Source organism: Crocodylus siamensis, chromosome 1, assembly GCF_052110815.1.
Source record: "Crocodylus siamensis isolate JL-2025a chromosome 1, ASM5211081v1, whole genome shotgun sequence".
Lineage (NCBI taxonomy): Eukaryota > Metazoa > Chordata > Crocodylia > Crocodylidae > Crocodylus > Crocodylus siamensis.
In genome coordinates, this window is record NC_143395.1 from 45,153,049 (window position 1) to 45,168,974 (window position 15,926).

Here is a 15,926-nt window from a genome sequence, read left to right on the forward strand (position 1 = left end):
CTTTCCTCTGGACCCTCTCCAAGCTGTCCACATCTTTCTTGAAGTGTGGAGACCGTAACTGGACACACTACTACAGGTAAAGCCTCAACAGTGCTGAATAAATTGGAAAATCACGTCCCTTAATCTGCAAGTAACACTCTTATTAACACAACCTAGCATATTGTTGGCTATTTTTGCAACAAGTGTACACTCTTGACTCGTATTCAGCTCATGGTCTACTGTAACACCCAGGTCTTTCTCTGCAGTATTGCCACCTAGCCAGTCATTCCCCAGTCTGAATTTGTGCATGCTAATATTCCATTCTTAGTTCAGGACTTCACACTTGTCCTTGTTGAATCTGATCTGATTGATTGCAGACCATTTTTCCAGTTTATCCAGGTCATTCTGAATTTTAGTCCTGTCCTGCCCTGCAGAGTGCCTACAAGTCCACCCAGCTTGGTGTCATCTGTAAATTTATGGATTTTTTAATTCTAGAATTCCTCTGGAATATTATGACTCCAAGCTTTTTAGAAAAAAAACTGATCCCAAGACTCATCCTTCAGAAATTGCAGTGTTCCTTCCTTTCACCGCAACTCATCATCTCCCCCTTACGCCAGTTTCTTATCCACTTTGAGTTATTATATTAATTCTAATTACTAGCAGTTGTAGTAATGCTAAATTCTGTATTTAATAATTCCCATGTGGCTGCATGTCAAATACTCTCCTGAAATGAAGATCAATTAGAGCTACTGCCTTTCTGTCATCTAAAAAATTAGTTATCTAATTGAAAGAGAAATATCAGTTTTGAGGCATGATCCACCTTTGTTAAACCTGTGCTGTACTTTGTATCATTTTTCACTTGCTTCCATGTTTTTAAGTATTCTTTTGCTCAAAAATTGCTCAAAAGCTTTCCCTACTATGAAGGATCAATGTACTTATACTTGCTTGGATCACCTTTTTCATTTCGTAAACATGAACACTACATTTGCTATTCCTAGTATCTGATCTAATTTGGTAGACTTCTGAAAATTATCTTTGCTAGATATATAGTTTCAAGTTCCTATTCTTTCAGAATTTTGAAATGGAGATTAGTACATTGTTTTAAATGAAGCATTTTAAACGCATTGAATTTTGCTTCCACCTCAGAAATGGTCATTTCCATTTCCATTTACTCATATTCAGTAACCTTTCTGCCTCAGGTGAACCTGTTTACTGAAAACTGATGCTTTGCCCCTTCTTCATAGCATAGCAATCCTACTTCCTTTTTCTTTGTTCTCCTTCTTCAACTTTCTCATATGCCTAACATTCCTAAATATAAACATTCACAAAAAGATATAAAGAGAAGTCACTGAGAAGAGTAAGTATCTAAGGACTACAGGTGCTAAATAACTTAAGACTGCACAGCAGGGTGACTTTAAAATAAAAAAGGTGATGTAGATTGCATACTATGTCTTCATGTTGGATAAAAAAAAAGGAAAGCAATTTACCAACTAAAGAAATTGCTGGGGAAACATTATTGGACACAGGTGTATGTACTGAATAGCTGCATTCAGCTTTATGTTCCAGCATCTATAGAAAAACAAATAAGTTGCATAATACCAGGAGGACACTGATGAAATTCTCTAATATAAAGAGGTTTTTCTCATTGCTGCAGTAAGTTACAAAAGTCACAATATCAATGCGTCTTGAAGGAATTCCTGTTATAGACTGAAAATATCAGAGAGCTGGGTGCATAAATCCTAACTTTAATGAGAATGACCTGTTCTACCTTATGTACAGCAGATTACAATACTCCAGGCATTACTTTGAATTAGTTCCCAGAAATGTTCATAATTAACATATTGTAATCTAAGTCCTGTGCAGAGCACAAGATAAAGAACATTCCACTATCTTTTTCCCTCAACTGCTGTTGAAATAGCAGGCAGTATAAAATCCTAAAATAGATCATTAAGTAAGGAAATAAAGGGATGGTGCTATGCAGAAAAATCTCAAACCCATTAATTCATCAGGATCAGCAACTCTACTAGCAATAGACCCAATTTTTAATGTGCAGTTTCTAAGAGACTTGGGGCAGAATCCTATTTCACCTACTGGACAACCACTTGTGACCACCTCTAAGTTATATGACTAAAGCAATGTTCTCAACTCTTTTTGGACTCAAGGCAACCCTTTTTTGACTTAACACAACCTTTGGAAAATGGAATCTCTTCACTTTCACTTGTTTCTTGAGTATGGAAAAATAGCAATTCTGCTGCTGCAAAGAACTCAGGTCACAACTTGTTAGAATGTTTTTGATATTATGGATTCCTATTTGAAATTTATGGGCATGTCCAGATGAGTGCAAATGTGTGGTATGTGGCCTTAGATCCATCTGCAGTGCCACACTCTGAACATGTAGACATTCCCTGCGCTGCTACTTTTCAGTGGAGGGGAGAGGGGGTTCACCCCAGGAGATCCCGGGGTAAAAAAAATCTACACCAAAAAAGGTGGGGCAGTGCATGTGGCAGCAGCATGCACCACCTAAAACTGGATCCTGGCCAGGCATGCTCTGGCTGCCATTCAGGCTTCCTACAACAGCTGCAGATCCTCAAGGCCACTATGTAAGGCTGTGTGACATAGGCATTCCCTAGAGACAAGTAGCAAGAGCACAAGGTGTGCTGCTGCTACTTACCCCAGAGAAACAAATGTCCATTTTAGTCTGGATATGCCCTATGGGTTTATCCTGTGAATCATGTGTAGGTGTTTCCACATCTCATATACAGTGGCACCTAGCATCACCCTTAAAAAGGTCTCATGGTACTCTGGTTGAGAATCACTGGACTAAAGTGTAGGAGTGATGGGTGGAACAGGATTGCCCTTCAGAAATGCAGAGGGATCTCCTATTCCCATAACGGGGCACTTATGTACCCAGAGGGGGAAATAGAATTGCTTCTATATTTTAATCAGGTAAGTCAGAGTTCATTGCAAGCTACACTTTGGTCCACGTCCACAAGATAAAATAGAATTTTGCCCTTAAGAAAGACTTTCCTAAACCAATCAGCACTGAAATATCTTTGGACCTGTTTAAGTTTTAACTCTTAAGTTCTAATATAATAATGGGTAGTTGCTATCTTTTGTACCACTTTATGCTAGAAAGTTTTCGCTACAAATCTTATCTATTAGAGCTCTTATTACCTATGAAGGGCCAAGAGTCAGGCTGAAAAAGTTAATCTGTTCCAGAGTATTTATCTGAGACTGGAAATCATAATACTGCAGGTTGTTTCAAGATTGCTATTACCAAAACATTATCTTAAATATTTTAAAAAAATAGGTGTTAAATGACTGCAGCTACAAGGGAAGTTACAATATATTTGCTTCACAAAATGATCTTACCCTTTATAATTTCATAGTTTCATAGTTGGTAGGGTTGGAAGGGACCTGAGCAGATCAACAAGTCCAACCCCCTGCCATGGCAGGAAAGAGTACTGGGGTCAAACAATCCTGGCAAGGTGTTCATCTAGCCTCCCAGGGTAGGAGCCAACACCACTTCATTTGGAAGTTGGTTCCAGATCCTAGCCTCCCTGATCTTGAAGTAGCACCTCCTGATATCTAGCCTGAATCTACCTTCTGCCAGCTTGTGACCATTGTTTCTTGTCACTCCTGGTAGTGCTCAGGGGAACAGGGACTCCCCCAATGCCTTCTAGTCCCCCCGACTAGTTTGTAAATGGCCACTAGATCCCCCCTCAGCCTTCTCTTGTGGAGGCTGAACAGGTTCAGGTCCCGTAGCTTCTCCTCATAGGGCCTGCCCTGCTGCCCCCCAATCATGTGGGTTGCCCTCCTCTGGACCCTCTCCATGTTGTCCACATCCCTCTTGAAGCGCGGCACCCAGAACTGGACCCAGTACTGCATCTGCGGCCTGACCAGTGCCGCATAGAGGGGGAGGATCGCCTTCTTGGACCTGCTTGAGATGCAGCTGTGGATGCATAACAAGGTACAGTTGGTCTTCCTGACCATGTTCCCACACTGTCGGCCAATATTCATTTTAGCATCAACAATGACTCCAAAATCCTTTTCTGCCTCTGCACTGATGAGAAGGGAGTTCCCCAGCCTGTAGGTATGGTGCTGGTTCTCCCCCCCCAGGGGCAGTACCTTGCACTTGCCATTGTTGAATCCCATCCTATTCTCATCCACCCACCCCTGTAACTTGTCTAGGTCCAATTGCAGCCTATTCCTCCCTTATAGCATGCCCACTTCCCCCCACATCTTAGTGTCATCTGCGAATTTGAACAGGGTGCTTTTTACCCCATCGTCCAAGTCACTGATGAAGATGTTGAACAGTGCAGGCCCGAGGACTGAGCCCTGCGGAACCCCACTGCCCACGTCCTTCCAGGTTGAATGTGACCTGTCTACCACCACTCTCTGGGTGCAGTCCTCCAGCCAGTTAGTGCCCCTTTTGACTGTGTAGGTGTCAACATCACAGTCCCCTAGTTTTTTAATGAGAATGGGATGAAAGACAGTGTTGAAGGCCTTCCTAAAGTCCAGAAAGAGTACATCCACTGCTACACCTGCGTCTAAGGATTTTGTGACCTGGTTACAGAAGGCCACCAGGTTGGTCTGACAGGACCTGCCTCTAATGAACCCATGTTGGTTGTCCCTAAGCATAATCTCCCCTGCTGGCCCCTTGCAGACATGCACCAGGATAATTCTCTCAAAAAGCTTACCCAGGACTGAGGTAAGACTGACTGGTCTATAGTTTCCTGGGTCCTCCTATTAATTAATTCCTGAATTAATTCCTAAATAGCATCCTATTCTGCACAAGAAAAACTGTTACCAGTTGTACTATGGCACTTTCATGGGGATGTCTACACATGTGCTTTAATAAGCAGTACCCTATTCTATTGCACATTAAAGCGTTACATAAAAAAAACTGTGCTAATATGCTAATGCACAGTATAATAGGCTACTGCACATTAAGCATCACCTAAAACACATGTACTTGTGCTAGTGTGCATTAGCACAACCTAATGTGAATTTATTTAGTACCTCATATTGGAGACACGCCCTGTACCCATGATGAAATTTCTGTACTAGGTGTTAGATGTAACAGATAATAGATGTTATCTTCCTCATAAACTTCTGTCATTCAAGTTGCATTTGAAAGATATTAACATGCCCCTCACAAAATTGGGCTAAAGCCAGCTTTTGCAAGCAAGCAGGGAATAATTTCAAAATTTCTTCAGCTCCTCTTTAAATGACACTTCTGTCATCTACACTGATGGAATTACAAACTTGGCCAATGAAAAAGAGGATGGCTTGGTAATCAAACAAAACCTTGCTCAAAGACATAAGATGGCTAGTGATATAACATTCAAAGACATCTAGGTGACTTAGGTATCTAAGATGTGTAAAAAAACAGAGAAAGCTAAGAGAAAGACTTTTTCTCTGGGATCCTACAAAAGTAGAAGCCTAATGTTCCACTTGGAGTACATGTGAAGAATGTGAGATTAAATCATAAAAAACACTTTTTCACAGGATAATTGTAGCCTATTTAAGTTAATTGTTATTCATTCCAGGGACAAGCTATGTGATTAAAGGGCTGTGCTGCTTTTCTTTTGTTCCACGTTTTGACTTGGATCAACCAGAACTGAGACCTGAAAAAGGGCACTTTGAGCATGTCTACATGTGCACTTTTAATGCGCATTAGTCCAATTTAAGGTGCATTAAGGACATGTGTCTACATGTGCACACCCTTAATGTGCCTTTAAACTGGAGATTTAAAGGCTATTGGACCCTAAATTTTTTTATGCAGAAATCAATTTTATGTGTGAATTGTTAAATCTCTTTAGTGGATGTGCAGACATGCTAATGCACATTAGTGCTGTGCATGTCTATTGACTTGAGACTAACTTTAGTCCCAAGTCAGTCCACAAATCTGCATTGATGTGCATCACCTTAATGCACATTAGGCTAATATGCATTAATTTTAGATGTATGTAAAAGCATGTGTAGACATGGCCACTATATATGAAAGGTTATCTAATATATCTTTATTCCTGAAAGTTGCTCCTTAAAATAATATTCTGTCTCCCCATGCTTCTCACATAAGATGTGAAAAAGTCAATGACTCTTTGACTCTAAAGCATAAGTGATGTTTGAAACTGGGATTAGGTGAGGTCCCTAAATCACTTAGGTATGTTTGAAATTTTTTTCCTAAACATGGATGAATGGTGAAGGCAGTGACTCTCCCTGTTTTATAATTGCTGTTAAATAATAATGAAGGATGCTTATGCAATAGAAGTTCTACATGAAGGCATAATAAGATTTATGCTGCTTCTTTATATTTGGAGCTGATAGCTAAGCAAGAAAAGTTGACAAAATTTCTACTGAGAAACTTTGAGAGAGAGAGGGATAATACAATTTTATTAATTTGAATAATGTTTCTTGTGCAGAGATAGGGAAAAGTGCATTTCTCTGACTTGCCATTGATTGGCATATGGCACTGTGGATTTAAATGAAACTGTTTAGATCACCTATTTACTCATATTTTTAAGTATTTGAAAGATCAGAGAGTTGAATTCCACAACTACTCAAAAAACAAAGGATCCAGAGAAAAAAGCAGGGCTTCTGGTCCTCTTCACTTGCTATGAAACATGCCTGTTTAAAAGTTGACTTCGTTTTATAGTCATTCCAAGTAAGATTGTAGCAGTCAGGCATAGGAAAAGCCAGACATAATGTAGCAAAATATAACCAAACTATCATAAATGCAAACTAGATAAATTCCTGGCCCTTTTTAAGTAAATGAAAGTTTTGTATCAAAATCAGTAGGACAGGATCTCATTCCTTGTATCTGTATTAAAAAAAACAAAAAACCTCACAAAAAAATCTTATTAATATGGTATTGCTGTCTACCAACATGCACACTTTGAGAAAATACGTTTGCATCAGCTTGATTTTGACTTTAACCTATCCAAATTTTCCTCTATTCTTTTACAAATCCAAAACATGTTTGCGTACCATTTAATTGGAAAAATTAGTCATGTATGAACATAAGGATTTATGTTGCTCAGTTCAGAAGATTGAGTGCAAAGGAATTTTTGTAAAAAGAAGTTAAGAATACAGAAATCTTATCTGATTCCTAAGGAGCATAAAAAAAATTGTGCTTCACCCAAAACTATTTAAATTAATCTTAGTTTCCTACTAATGTACAGAGTTATCAGTATTTTTCTAATGTGTGGTAATGCAGTGGTGAGTATCCAGATAAACAAGTAATTGGCAGGGTTTATCTATAATTAGAGCAGATGTTGTGGGAGCTGAGATTAGTTCAGCTTCACTGACTTTAATTTGTAAATCAGAAAACATGGTACACCTTATTATTTATAAATGTGAAAAAACCTGAGACAACCAGCTAAGAAACTCTCCTAAGTATTACTCTGAATTAATCTGCCTAATAAATATTCAGAAGCATCCAAACATGTGCCCATATTTAAGTAACTTGACATGCATATAATCCTGTTGGGGTTGTTCTGTCTCCTAGAACTACGCATGTCCTTTCCCAGCCTCCCCCTGTAGTCAGAAATCTCTTAGAGCTAAGTCTAGCTACACCTCCAGTATAGTGTGCAAGCCCATGCCATGCTTTCCTACTATCTATAGTGACAGAAGGTATAAAGGGACTAGTGAATGAATGATTCATAGCCAAAGCTGGAAATGTCAACCGGATTTACCATGCAACCATATTCAAACATAATACCATGTTACAGATTGCACCCTTCTCCCATCTATCAGTCCATTATGAATAAGATCAACACGAAAAGCAGCTCAAAACCCCCTGGGTCAAATTATGGGGCAGGGAGGTGTGCAGTAAGAGATACCTAACTGTTGGTGTATACAGGCAAGTCGTAATTTATGCGTATTTAACTTACATGAATTTGGCTTTACGCACTCGACTGCTGGGGCTGGCCGCCGGGTGCTGGCTGGGACATAGCACGTAGTGCTGCACTGCGCAGTGCCACGTGGTATTGCCTGCATGCACCCACACATGCTGGCATGGCTCGGCGGTTGGGGGGGCTCACACTCAGCTGGCTGCCTTGTCCAGGCACAGCGATGGCTGCTCGCTGCCGAGCCTGGCGATTTCAGCTATACACAATTTCAACTATATGCAGTGAGCTGGGAACGTAACCCCCACACAAGATGCGATTGTACTGTACTACAGACCACCAAACCAAGGGGAGGAGCTTGATCCAGAGTTCTCTTGGGAACTGGCAGAGGCTGCATGCACATGGGACATAGTTATCATGGGTGACTTAAATTAACCAAACATCTCTTGGGAGTAATGCTTGGCTAAGTCAGATTGGTTGCATTGCTTCCTGACCTGTATCTAAGAGCCCTACCTGACTCAGGAAGTGCATGGGCCAACCAGAGGTAATGCTCTCCTAGACTTGGTCTTGGCCAAAGGAGATGATCTGGTGAGAGACTTGAATACAGAAGGTAGCCTGGGTGACACTGACCATGAAACCATCATGTTCACTGTCTATCACAAGGCAGGCAAATCAGCTAGCAGGGTCAAAGTTTTGGACTTCAAAAAAGTGAATTTCAACAGGCTTAGAGTAATAGTAGGGGAAGAGCTGTGGGACCAGGGACCAAAGGTGAAAAGAGTTTATGAAGAGTGGTCATTCCTCAAGGACACTATTCTCAAATCACAAAAGAAGTCTGTTCCCATGTGGAGGAAAGGTAGCAGAAAGGCTGGTAAGCTCTCTTGGCTTAATAGGGATATCATGGTCTTCTTGAAAAAGAAGAAAATAGGTGTACAAACAATGGAAGCTTGGGATAATTCCCAAGAAGGACTATACAACAACAGCTGCACTTGTAGGGAGAAGATTAGAAAGGCTAAGGTGGTAACTGAATTTAAATTAGCAACAGGAATCAAGGACAATAAAAAGTCCTTCTTTAGGTATGTAGGGAACAGGAGAAAACAAATGGAAGTGTGGAACCATTGCTTAACAACTCAGGACAGCTGGTTACTGACACTCAGGAGAAAACTGAATGCCTGAATGACTACTTACAGGGGTGCAGGTTGTAGCCGTGTTGGTCTAAGGAAATAGGCAGACAAGGTTCTTTGGGTGAATCTGATATCTTTTATTAGACTGACTTTAATTAATTAATTGTCTTCCAACTACTTAAGTTGGTCTAATAAAAGATATCAGATTTACCCAAAGAATCTCGTCTGAATGACTACTTTGCTTCAGTATTTCACTGGACTAAGGGGAAAATCATACTAGATAAGTTCAGAATGGGCATGGTGGGAATAACTGCCTTCCTACTGTTGACATTGAGCAGGTGCATTTTTCAGCTAGAAAAGTTAGACTTTTATAAGTCAGTCAACCAAGAGTGCTGAAGGAGCTGGCTGAAGTCATTGTGGGAGCTCTGGCAAAATTTTTCCAAAACTAATGGTGCTCAGGAGAGGTCCCTGAAGACTGGAAGAGGGCCAATGTTGTGCTTATCTTCAAGAAGGGGAGGAGAGAGGACCCGGGCAACTACAGGCCAATTAGTCAAACATCTATCCCAGGGGAAATCCTGGAACAATCCATTAAGGAGTCTATGTGCGATAGAAGGTGGGATTCTGAATGATAGCCAGCATGGATTCGTCATGGGCAGGTCTTGTCTTACCAATCTCATCTTCTTCTACGACCAGGTAACTTGCCACTTGAATAAGAAGGAAGAGGTCGACATAATATGCCTATACTTCCAAAAGGTCCTTGATCTGGTATCCCATGATGTTCTCGCAGGAAAGCTGGAGCATTATGATCTTAACTGCTCAATGGTTAGGTGGATAGGGAGTTGGCTGCGGGGTAGGACCCAGAGAGTTCAAATGAATGAATCTATGTCATCCTGGCAAGAAGTACCCAGTGGTGTCCCTTAGGGGTCCAGTTCTAGACACTGCACTTCAACAAGAACCCAGAAAAGCTTGAGAGATTCTAGAGAAGAGCCACCGATATGATCAGAGACTTGCACGGCAAGCTATACAAGGAAAGACTGAGGGATCTAGGACTCTTCAGCTTGAAAAAAGAAGGCTGAGAGAGGACTTGGTAGCAGCTCACTGCTGCATCAGAGGTGTACATCAAGGGCTCAGTGAACAACTCTTCACCAGGGCACCCTTGGGAAAAACTAGGAGTAATGGTCACAAACTTCTGGAAGACCGTTTCAGACTTAACATTAGAAACAACTACTTCACAACTAGGGTGTCCAGACTGGAATAAGCTCCCTCCAGAAGTGGTGCAATCACCCTACCCTGGAAATTTAAAGAGGAGACTGAACAATCTTTTCACTGGGGTCACCGGACCCCATTTATCTTTCCCGCTTAGTGCAGTGGGGCTGGACCCAATGATTTTGTGAAGTCCCTTCCAGCCCCTTACAATTTATGAACCTATGAAACACCAGTACCGTACCTGATAAAGAATGAGCCTCTTGCAGTTTTCCCTTCCATAAATCAGTCGTGATTGGTTTTAAAGCCTCAGGCCATGTGTAGACAAAATGAGGGGCATGTGTGCACGACACTTTAAAGCAGGTTAAATGCTTTTGTACTGCTTTAATGGTGTGTGTGTTTGCACACCTCAGAGGCATATTGCACATTAATTCCAGCTACTGCAGGAAATTCGACAGCATAATGCACCTTAGATAACTTGCCTCTACAGCCACAGAGAGAGCACTGGGTTCTGTGCAGTTCCATGGCTCTGCAGCCATTCTGGCAGCAGCCTGGGAAGACAGGCTCTGCCCAAGAAAAGCAATGAGCCTGATCTATTCCCCCCCACCCCTGAAGGCCACCTGCCTGCCTCAGTTGTGTGGGGGCCCAGTGCTTCCCTCCATGGCTGTTGTGCCCCCCCGGGACTGCCCAAGCCGAGTGCCTGAGGGTGGGTGCCATCTGGGGGGGGGGGCCACAGCTGCCACGGCGGGAAGCACCAGCCCCTACCACAGCCCAAGGACTGCTCTGCCCGCTGGCAGCTCGCCCTCCCCTCCCTACTGCCAGAAAGGGAGGTGAGTTGGGTGTGTGCATGACACAGGGGTTTAATCAGCCCTAAATTGAAGCAACATTTTTAAAATCCACCGCTTCAATTTATGGCCCCCATTTTATACACACCCTCAGCTCCTGTAGTCATGTGAAATATGCAAAACCTTCAGCTTTAATAATTAAGAAAAAAGATAGACATTTCAGGAAAACACTGAAATGTGACTAGAGTATATTTGAAAAGTCCAGAATTGATTAATTTGCTAGTATATTCTTTGTAAGAAACCTCATGGTTATTAATGGGGCTGACTTGTAATTTTGTAACATTTCAGATTAGCAATAGCAAACACAGGCTATTGCAGTTCTTTATTTTCATACACATAAAATTCATTCTTGATCTAAGAAAACTTTTGTTACATTATGATGAAAAATCTTGATTTCAGCAAATTGGTATGTTCCAATAGAAATTCATTTTATAAAAAAAAAAGTAGCCTGTTCTAATTTTAAGCATATAAATAGTCCCATTAACTTGTACTTCAGTGATATGCTGGAAAGAGATCCAAAAGAATGAGATAATGCCAAGACACAGGTTCTGAATAAATAGTGCCTTGGTGAGAGCTCCTGAATTCTTTTATACCAATATGGTCCCAAATCAATTGCTGCTGCAATTGTGAAATGTCCAGAGGAAAAGCTGGCCTCTTAAGTCAACACTTCTCAGCTCGGGTGGCACAGCACTCTGGAGTGCCAAGACACCCTTCCAGACACCTTCTGCAGAAGCAGATCAGGAAATAGCTGCAGCTGCAGCACATAGTCCTCCTGAAGCACTGCCTGGTCCAACCTCACAGGCTTTTCCTGGAACCAGTGGTGTGCCAGGCACGTGGGACTGTCCCACACCCCTCTGTCTTCAGGAGGAGTCTGTGGGATTGAATTGGAAAGGGCTGTGGTAGAAGCATGTGTTCCGGCCAGAGCCTTTTGGACTAACCCTCTGGAGAGTGCTGGCTGGCCTGAAGCACCATTGCCTTGCTCATCTGGAGGGGTCAGGATGGGCTAAAGCAGATCTTTCTACTGCCCAGGCACAGAAGCTGGGTATAGGAACACAGAGGGCAGGCAAGACCACGCTCACCCCTCCCTGCACCAACACACACCTCAGGGGCACAGGGGAGTTTTGCTCCAGGCACAAAACTTCTTAGTTACCCTTCTGCTCCTGCCTGTTTTAGGTTTATCAGAAAACCCTAATACAGGCAGAAACACATGGTAGCACACTGGTTCAGAAGTACTAATGTAAGTGGAGGCAGCATAACAGGGGTTCTCACCTATGGGTGCTGCCAAATTCAAAAAAAGTTGTGGAGGGGAACCCCGACTCTTAAAATGGTTGTAAACCATTGCCTGAAGCAGACAGTCAGATAAGTCCCAGGGCCATTTGGTTTTTATAGAACCAAAACCTTCAGATCAACCTGAAAACAAACTGGTAGTCAGTACAGAAAAATGCAGAGCTGTACTGTGTTTGTTAAATAAAACTCTACTTAATATACAAAATGACAAATCCATTCAATGTCAAATGTCCTCATGGGGTTAAGCTACTGGTCATATATATACTGGTGAATGTATATATACAAAAGACTCCTGGGGTGATTATTTTCCAGTTGATAATAAGGTTGTTCTGCAAATTTTTGTAGCAATAGGGGAAGAAGGGGTAGAACATTATACTGTTGGTGCATCATCAAGCTAACAGTGTTTAGTCCATTTTTTTTTGGTTGTACAATTTTCAGGTGGATTGCTGATTTACCCTGATTATATATTCCCGCCTAGGCCCTGAACTTGCCTGTTATACCTAAAGAAATTAATTTTTAATGTATTTTTCTATGTTTTATTTGTAGGTGAAACAATCCACATTATTGCATACACTTCCTGCATAATACTAATCATAGGAATTGTCATGTTGGCTCTACTAAAGACCAGGTAATTTGATAGTTACAAATCTCTGGTGCTAGGAAATTGGAATAATAATTCTCTTTTATGCTTTGATTCTAGTTTTGTGGTTGAGTTTAAAATAAAGTTCAGTGATGGAATGGACTGGCCCTATTGGTATCCACTCTCTATTTCAGCTAAGCATGGAAAGCTATTTTAGCCACAATTGAGCAGCCTAATACTGTAGTACTTAGTAAGAAGGACCCGATTTCTCTCCTGGGCTTTGTTTTTTAGCTTCTCATCACAGATGAGAGTTAAACCTGAATCCAAAATGTTGGAGAGAACTGGATTATTCCCCTGCTTTTCTAGGGAGCCAGATCACTCATGCACGGTTTGAAGAACATGCCCCTTTTCATGGTAACAAAACAGAAATTTGCACTGACTTTATCAATTGAACAAATAATATTTTTGTTTGTTATATTTTAAAGATAAAAAAAGTGAAAAAACCCCAAACCCTACAACATACATACATACGTATTGGGCCAAATTAAACAGTAAGCCTTCAGGAACTGCATTATGGAATAGATAAGGAATAGAATATCACCCCCAAGAGATAAAATGATCAGGCACTGAGCCGAATTTCATTATTAAATTCAAAACCAAAGATGAAAAAGAAATCTTGTAGAAAGATGCTGTAGGCAAGCATGTCTTTAGCATACCAGGTTTGTTGCGAGTGGGGCCCATCCACCCCAATGTTTATTATAAATAGAAGGGATGACATTTGGATCCAGATGAAGTCAGTGGAAGTTTCGACACTGACTTCTGTGAAGTCATGGCATCACTTAAAACCTGAAGTACGACTGTTAAACCAATACACACTCTTTGTTTTCAGAGCCTGCAGAACAGCATATCAGTCAAGACATACCTCACCTGACCATTCCTCTGAGACTTTTGTGATCCATTAGCAGGCATCAGAGAATCAGTTGCGTTGGTAGCCCTTTTAAAACTACCTTTGATGAAGCACCTACTGTACATTTACAATAATAAAATGTATGTTACAACAGCTAGCAAGCTATGGGAGTCCATATCTGAAAGTATGAAATATTTTTATATTGAATTACATATGTACAACATTTAACAAATATACAAATGTTAAAACTGAGCACTCCCTCTTTCTCACCTGTGTCATTGCTATATCCTGTGCTATATATTTATTCCATCTTTAGATTATCAGTTTATTGTATCCAACATGAAATTGGGCTAGCCAGGTGGCAAACATTTTTACCAAACTTTACCAATATGCATCCTGTGTTAGCCATATACCACCAAGAGAGGGGAAAACTTTAAAGAAATGTTTCAGGGTGTTTTTAACAATCTGCAGGTTCCTGCAGGTTTGGAACACAAGTTGCAGTGGGGATGAATGGGAAGATAACACCAGGAACCTCTATGTGCTTGGAGAATTTTGCAATAGCTCTCAGCAACACACTGTACCTCATGGCTACAAGCAGCAGCACTGAACTCAAACAGCTCTTTTACTAAAGATCCCATCCAAATGGAGTCCCTTTATTAGTGCAAAGAGTTTTGTGCATGAAACAAAACCTAGGGATAGTACTCCTTTTTTGCACCTCCATGCCAGACTCCTTTAGTACAAGGAGTAAAAATGTCCAGACCTAGAGAAAGAGAGAAATTAGTTGCAAACATACTTTGGAAAAGTCCAGTCTTCATATAAAGTACCTTTGTTTTTGTAATAGCAGTGAGATTTTGAAAGTTCCACCCGTGGGACTTGAAACTGAAAATCTTCACTAAACTGGGGCTATGTAGCTCCTATTCTAGCATTCATAGGCAGCACAGTACCACTTACACACTAAATGGTGGCAAAATAATTTGTTTTATAGTCAATGACTTTTTTTATTTTCAAACTGCAGCTTCTTGAAGCTGCCAAGGTGGAATGAACTAGTTCCTGAAAAGATGGATAAGTAGGCAGAGTACAGATGAGGTTTCCAAAGGTGTAAAATAAATGCATTTCATTACAGCTCTGCAATTTATCACCTGGATATACAGAGCTGATTAGGAAGGTTTTCTGAAGTGTTTTTGATGGGTAATTGGTCTATACAGCATCAACATTTTCTGTGGGAGAAGTTCAATTTTGCTAAAATTGGGTCATTTTAAATCTGAACATTTTGTTTATACATAATCTCAAATGAGTGGTCTATTAGATGGCTGAGCTGCATTTACTTGGCTGCTTTCCTTCTCTGGCCCAACAAATCTTGCATGATTTGATATTTACTGAACATTTTCAGTAGGAGGGCTAGGCAATGACCTACTCTGCCCATGTTGACTATCCTGTGGGAGATGTTGGTGTGACCCCTATGAGGCTGAGGAATGAACAGAACCCAGATCTCCCACATTCTGAGAGAGTGCTTTAATTGTTAGACTGTAGATACACAAACAGGAAAATAAAATGATTGGGAAAGTTGTTAGTTTGCAAACTAAAAGGTAGTCCTCAATCAAATGTGGACTCGAGCGTCATAGCCCAGCCCCTGGCACAGATCTTTGAAAACTCCTGGTGCTCTGGTGTAGTGCCCAAAGACTGGAAGACGGCCAATGTGGTGCCGGTCTTCAAGAAAGGGAGGAGAGTGGATCCGGCTAACTACAGGCCCATTAGCCTGACTTCTATCCTGGGGAAGATCTTAGAAAAGTTTATTAAGGAGGCCATCCTTGAGGGACTGGCCCAGGCTAACATTCTAAGGGACAGCCAGCACGGGTTTGTTGCGAGTAGGTCTTGTTTGACCAATCTCATTTTCTTCTATGACCAAGTGACCTATCACCTGGATGAGGGAGAAGAGATTGATGTCATATATCTCGACTTCAAAAAAGCTTTTGATCTGGTATCCCATGATCACCTCTTGGCCAAACTGCCCAGTTGTGGCCTTGGCTCCACCATGATCTGCTGGCTGGGAAACTGGCTCCGTGGTCGGACCCAGAGGGTTGTAATTGATGGCAGTCACTCATCGTGGTGCCCTGTGACCAGTGGGGTCCCTCAAGGCTCTGTCCTTGGACC

At 41.3% G+C, this 15,926-nt stretch overlaps 1 protein-coding gene across 1 annotated transcript in view; it reads left to right on the forward strand.

The window, feature by feature from the left end:
• GFRAL (GDNF family receptor alpha like) overlaps nt 1-13,860 on the forward strand; it is a 78,986-nt gene extending 65,126 nt beyond the window's left edge. The window contains 2 exon segments of the mRNA XM_090043693.1: nt 12,835-12,916; nt 13,758-13,860. Coding sequence (XP_089899819.1) covers nt 12,835-12,916; nt 13,758-13,860 — 185 coding nt within the window.
• Nucleotides 13,861-15,926: the final 2,066 nt, after the last annotated feature.